Consider the following 5,821-nt stretch of genomic DNA (forward strand, 5'->3'; position numbering starts at 1 on the left):
GAAGCTCGGCTGGCTCAGGGCAAGCCTGGGCCCCTGGCCACCTCTGGCCCCTGCTCCAAGCCCCCAGTCCTGGGCTTCTGCACAGCCCCTCAGCCTCCCCACAGCTGTGGTGGGGCTGGAGCTGCCCTGCAGTAAGCCTGGCTGGAGAGTTCACCTCACAGCCACTGTCCTTCGTCCCATCCTGTCCTACCCTATCCCACCCTGCCCCATCCCATCCTATCCCAGTCCCAGCCCTCGTACTGCCAGGGGCCGGAGCTGGGACATCCCGGGAGGAGAGCTTGCTGAGGCTGGGGGGCTCCAGGGCTGGATACAGTGAGAAGCCAAGTCCTGCTGCTGCAGTGGACCACCAGTCCCCACAGGGAGAGACTTCTCTCCTCACTGGGGGGTAGGGACGCAGGTGCCCCCACAGGCAGGGGGGTCTCCTCTGGAAGCCCCTGGTGCCCCCTGACCCAGCATACCCTGTCCTGGGGGGGCCCTGCCCTGGCCCCCTCTTCTCCAGATGTGGGAGGAGGCCATCCACATCTGCAAGGAGCTGGCGGAGCAGTACGAGAGCCACGTCTTTGACTACGAAATGCTGAGTGACATCCTGGTGGGTGCCCAGCTGGGATGGGGGTGCTGCTGGCAGGGCAGGATGGTGGGGATGAGCTGGAGGTTGGTGGTCTGCAGGGCCCCATCCTGCCCTTCTCCCCTGCAGCAGCGGGAAGCCAAGTTCTACGAGAAGATCCTGAAGGTGCTGCGGCCCAGCCCAGACTACTTTGCCGTGGGGTACTACGGGCAGGGCTTCCCCACCTTCCTCCGGGTAAGCGGGGCCAGGAGCAGCTCCACGCCTGCCACCTCCATACCCAAAGAACCCCACTTCTCACTGGTCTCCACCTGGATGTGGAGCTGTTGACTACAACTCTTTGAGTGTCACCATCCAGCCCGTTCTTTACTCGCCAAGAGTCCCATCTGCCCCATCCAGGCCTGTCCAGCTTGGAGAAAAGGGTGTCCTGGGCACAGGGTCAGATGCTTTGCACATGTCCAGTCACCCTCCCCTCATCTACCCATGCTGTCATCCCCTTGTAGAAGCCAACTGAATTGGTCAGGCAGGATTTGCCATTAGTGACACTGCCTTGGCTGGCCACAATCACCTCCTGATTCTCCATGTGTCTGTTCCTTTTTCCTCCAGTTGCTGCATTTGGGGAGATATTTTTTTCTAGAGGGGGTGTCTCCTGCTTGGCAGGGGTCTCAGCCTCAGCAGCACCTGCACCCCAGTGCTCTGGGGCTTACTGGTGCACAGCCCTAGGGCTCCCCAGCCCTGCTCTGTGGCACTGGGATGAGCTGCCACCTTCCTCCCCTGCAGAACAGAGTCTTCATCTACCGGGGGAAGGAGTATGAGCGCCGGGAGGACTTCGAGATGCAGCTGCTGAGCCCCTTCCCCAACGCTGAGAAGCTGAAGAGCACATCCCCTCCCGGGCAGGACATCACGGGCTCCCCGGGGCAGTGTATCCTCCGTGCAGGGGGCTGGGGCTGGCAGAGCGGCTCGGTCCCCGTCCACTGCCCTGCGTGTGGGCACTCCTGCAGTCCTGGGGTTCACCCCTCTTCCCAGACCCCCGTCCCCCCCTGGTGCCTGTGGCTCCTTCACTCCCGCAGACATCCAGTGCTTCACCGTGCAGCCGGTGGAGGAAGCCAGGGTCCGGCTCAAGGGCCGGATCATCCCGGAGCAGATCACCAAGTGAGTGTCCAGCATGGAGGGAAGCACAGGGAGCCCCTCTCTGCTCCTCGTGGGTGGGACACAGTGGGGACCCTCTCCCATCTCTGCCCCTTCCCTCCCCACAGCTTCTACAAAGCCAACCATGTCCAGCAGTTCAGCTACTCACGGCCCTTCAAGAGAGGCCCGAATGATCCTGACAATGAATTTGCAGTGAGTGCTGGGAGGGGCTGCCAGGACCCCAAACCAGGAGGGATGGGAGAGCTGGGGGGGCCCTGCAAGGAGCCAGGGACCAGAGGAGAGACAGGGGGTCCCTGGTCGTGGGATGGGGAAGGTGGTGGTCCTTTGCCCATAAAAAGGGGAGGTGGGAGGCCCCCTGTCCCACAGGGCAGCCAGGGGTGAGTGTGGGTGATGTGAGGGGGCGGTGGGTGACTGCTGCCCTTCCGGCAGAACATGTGGATCGAGCGGACGACCTTTGTGACAGCCTATCCCCTGCCTGGCATCCTGCGCTGGTTTGCTGTGACTGCCACCACCACGGTGAGGAGTGGGCAGGGGGGAGCAGGGCCCTCCCAGGATCCTGGTGAGCACAGCTCCCAGCCCCCAGCCCTGCCAGGAGCTCGAGCCAAGGCATGGGGAACATGTCCTGCCCACGCTCATCTAAGCCTCTGCCCTGGTTCTTGCACCCCGTCAGAGCCTGTTCTCAGAGCACACCTGATCCAGCCCACTCAGTGCTTTAGCCCCCAGATCCGCAGCTCCCTCCCATGACCCCCCTTTGGCATTGCCTTGGCCTCTCTGCCCCAGGACCAGGGCTGATCTCGGGGCAGTGCCAAGTGGGATTGCTGTGCCAGGCCACGGGAAAGGGTTCCTCTGTTGACACAGGGCACAGAGACCTCCGGGCACTCCAGGCACTGACAGCCTTCATTTGCTGGTGCCAGCAGCACCAACGTGGTGGCAGGGACAGGTTTGCATGGCTGGACCACTGGAACACGCATCTCCTCTGTGGGCAGCAGGGACCACGTGTGGGGAGCAGCAGAGGGTGGAGGGGTGTTAGCAGCTGCTGCCAAGGCTCTGTGCATGGGCTTTGTGCCTGTCAGAGGCAGGTGCTCGGCCAGCATCCAGGGAGGCTCAGGAGCCACAGCAATGGAGATGTGACGTGCCCTAGTGGGCTGTCACACAATGCTCTGGCTGGGCTGTTGGGATGCCCTGGCTGGGCTGTCACAGGATGCTGTGGGCATGGGGACATACAGCTGTACAAGCACTGCACACACATCTCTGCCACGGTGCTCAGGCTGTGCTCAGGTTTCCTGTAAGCCATTGCAGCCTCACGCCCGCAGGACTGACCTTGGGGCAGCCTGTGCTGGGAGCAGGGACCAGCATGGCCAGTGCGTCCCTGTGAATTCTCGGCTCAGCCCCAAGCACCCAGTGCCAAGGGTCTGAGGAGCTTCATGGAGCGAGATGTGCAGCCCCTGGGGTCCCTCCTCTGGGGCCAGGGAGAGCCCACCCTGCCAGCCCTAACTAGGGGGGAGGTGGCTGGGCCAGTGGGCACTGACCTCCCCTCCCTGCACACAGACCATCATCTCCCCCCTGGAAAACGCCATTGAGACAATGATGAAAACCAATGAGAAAATCATGAGTGAGATCAACCGGCACCAGAACGACCCCAGCCTGCCCATCAACCCGCTCTCCATGCTGCTCAATGGCATCGTGGACCCTGCTGTCATGGGTGGCTTCGCCAAGTACGAGGCAGTGAGTACACACGGGGGCTGCGCCGGGGCCGGCCGGGCACGCCCGGGGCTGGTGGCCACAGGTACTGGCACCACTCTGCCATCCCACTCTGTGTGGAGCTGGGCCAGCCTGGCAGTGGGACTGAAGGGGGTCCTTGCAGGCATTTTTCCAGGAGTCCTACCTGAAAAAGCACCCCAGGGATGCAGGGAACATCGAGAAGCTGAAGGACCTGATCGCCTGGCAGGTACAGGCAGGAGGACCTACCCCGGGTGTCCCTGTCCCAGGGAGCCCCACAAGCCCAGGGGGACCTGTCCTCGTTCTCCCACAGACCCCGCTGCTGGCAGAGGGGATCCGGATCCACGGGCAGAAGGTGACAGAGGACCTGCGGCCCTTCCACGAGCGCATGGAGCAGTGCTTCGAGCAGCTGCGGGCCAAGGTGGAGAGCCAGTACGGGGTGCGGGAGATGGTGAGTGCCAGGGCAGCAGGCACGGGGTGGGCACTGCTGGGGGACACGGGCAGTGCGTGGCACTGCATGACACTGGACAAACCAAGGTGTGGGGCAGCAGGGAGCACCTGGATGGGGCTGCAGCTGGGGCAGGAACAGGGTGAGGGGCACTGTGCAAGGGGGACCTCAGGGTCCCTGCCTGCCCCAGGAGGGGCACAGCACTGCCATAGGGTGACTGGCACTGGCACAGCAGGAGGACTGGTCAGAGGACACTGTTGGCCCTGGCTGAGCCCAGGGAAGGATCGTGAGGCTCTGCCCCCTCATCCCCCCTGGCTGTGTCTCAGGCTCCCTGTGCTCTCAGGTCTTCTTTGAGGACCAGCGGAGCGGACGACCCCGGTCCATGGCCTGGGGACCCGACTGCAACCAGCTGAGCCATGCTGGAGCCAGGCAAGTGCTGTGGTGGGGAGTGCTGGCCACCCGCTCTCTCTACACTCACCCCTCCCTGCTGAGCCTTTCACTCTGCTCTGCCCCAGGTGCTTCTCTCCCATCTCCCCAGTCCTCTGCCCTCTTGCCTTCCCTTTATGTCAAGCACATCTCAGGGGTCCATCGTGCTATGCCACCACAGTGGCCCTGTCCCTATAGGGGGCATGGAGGAGAGACATCCCACGTGCAGCCCCCAGGCTCACCTGGACACCACTGTCACCTGAGCCACGCATGTCTGTCCTCTGCGAACATCCCCCACCGAGCTCTGCTGCAGACAGCGCTGGTGCCTGGCTGAGGGCGGCTGCTCCGGGCAGTGCTATGGCCAGCCCATGGCATAGCCCTGCTCCCCTTCCCCTGCCACCCCTTGCTTCTCACCTGCCCCAGTTGCTCCACAGCACAGAGGCACCTTCGATCCCAAAACCCGCCCCCCGCACGTCCGAGAGTGAGGACCGTAGGAACGAGCACCGGGAGAGCCGCTCCAGCTCCCTCTTCGGGTCCCGGCGGCAGGACGTGCGCCGGTCCATCTCGGAGCTGCCAGAGCCCAAGGTGATGCTGGTGTCTCCCTGGGCCCCCCCAGCCCGCACTTCCCTGGGTGTCATGTTGCATGCAGACCCCTGACCCCGCCGGCAGCACCAGACTCCAGCCCGAACAGGACCCCTCATGGGGCTGGTGGCAGCCCCTGCTGCAGAGAGGGCAGGAGCAGGGCCTGGAGGGGCCCAAGGTTGGAGATGCAGGGCTGCCATCCAGCCTGGCCCCTCGAGGTGCTGAGCCTCCCCTCTGTGCCCCAGGACGAGAAGCGGAGACTGTCCTACAACATGAGTGAGAGCAGCCCGGGCAGCTCCGACAGCAAACAGCCCCCGCCGAGCCGAGCTGCTGCTGGTGCTCAGCCCAGTGCTGCAGGTACTCCCCGCCCCAGCACAGCTCGGGGGGCACCTTCCCGAGCCCCAACAGCCCCACGAGCAGGGCTGTGCCCCCCAGCACCCTCAGCTCTGCAATCCAGCAGAGGAATCCTCACCCTCTCCCCCCGTCCCCACCGTGGCACAGGACTGGGAGTCACAGCACATCTCACCAACGCTCCCCAAGGGGCGGCCGTCGATCCCAGCTCTTGTGCGCGGGATCTGGTGCCTGAGAGCACTCAGTGGAGCCGGCCCCCGCTCCTGGCTGGGCTCACACCCCAGGGCACCCCTGGCCCTGCTGCCCAGGCCCCCACACTCCTGCAGGCAGGAGCACTGGCCCTGACAGCCCTGGGAACTGAGCCCCGGGCACACTGATGGTCCCCTGGGATGGCCAAGCCCCCCAGCCCACCTCCCCTGCCTGCACAGGGCTGTCCCTGTCTCCCACTGGCTTCGGTGGCCGTGTGAAAAGTGCCAGCAAGGTCCCACCGCTGCCCCGCAAGATCAGCCCCGCGGTGTACGAGACGTTCCTGGAGCAGAGCAACGCCACAGCCGGAGGGAAGGTACTGGAGGGGAGGTACCGGC

At 64.4% G+C, this 5,821-nt stretch overlaps 1 protein-coding gene across 1 annotated transcript in view; it reads left to right on the forward strand.

Annotated features, from left to right (window-relative positions):
- The window catches only part of LOC103762600 (dedicator of cytokinesis protein 2), a 49,352-nt gene that overhangs the window by 42,734 nt on the left and 797 nt on the right, over window positions 1-5,821 (forward strand). The window contains exons 39-51 of the mRNA XM_029958417.1: window positions 500-589; window positions 695-799; window positions 1,343-1,484; window positions 1,633-1,714; window positions 1,819-1,903; window positions 2,141-2,227; window positions 3,260-3,436; window positions 3,576-3,659; window positions 3,744-3,881; window positions 4,222-4,307; window positions 4,739-4,889; window positions 5,132-5,243; window positions 5,666-5,799. Coding sequence (XP_029814277.1) covers window positions 500-589; window positions 695-799; window positions 1,343-1,484; window positions 1,633-1,714; window positions 1,819-1,903; window positions 2,141-2,227; window positions 3,260-3,436; window positions 3,576-3,659; window positions 3,744-3,881; window positions 4,222-4,307; window positions 4,739-4,889; window positions 5,132-5,243; window positions 5,666-5,799 — 1,473 coding nt within the window. The remainder of the gene's footprint in view (window positions 1-499; window positions 590-694; window positions 800-1,342; window positions 1,485-1,632; window positions 1,715-1,818; window positions 1,904-2,140; window positions 2,228-3,259; window positions 3,437-3,575; window positions 3,660-3,743; window positions 3,882-4,221; window positions 4,308-4,738; window positions 4,890-5,131; window positions 5,244-5,665; window positions 5,800-5,821) is intronic.

This window comes from Manacus vitellinus, unplaced genomic scaffold (genome assembly GCF_001715985.3).
Source record: "Manacus vitellinus isolate BGI_N305 unplaced genomic scaffold, ASM171598v3 scaffold_151_pilon, whole genome shotgun sequence".
In the NCBI taxonomy this organism is placed as follows: Eukaryota; Metazoa; Chordata; class Aves; order Passeriformes; family Pipridae; genus Manacus; species Manacus vitellinus.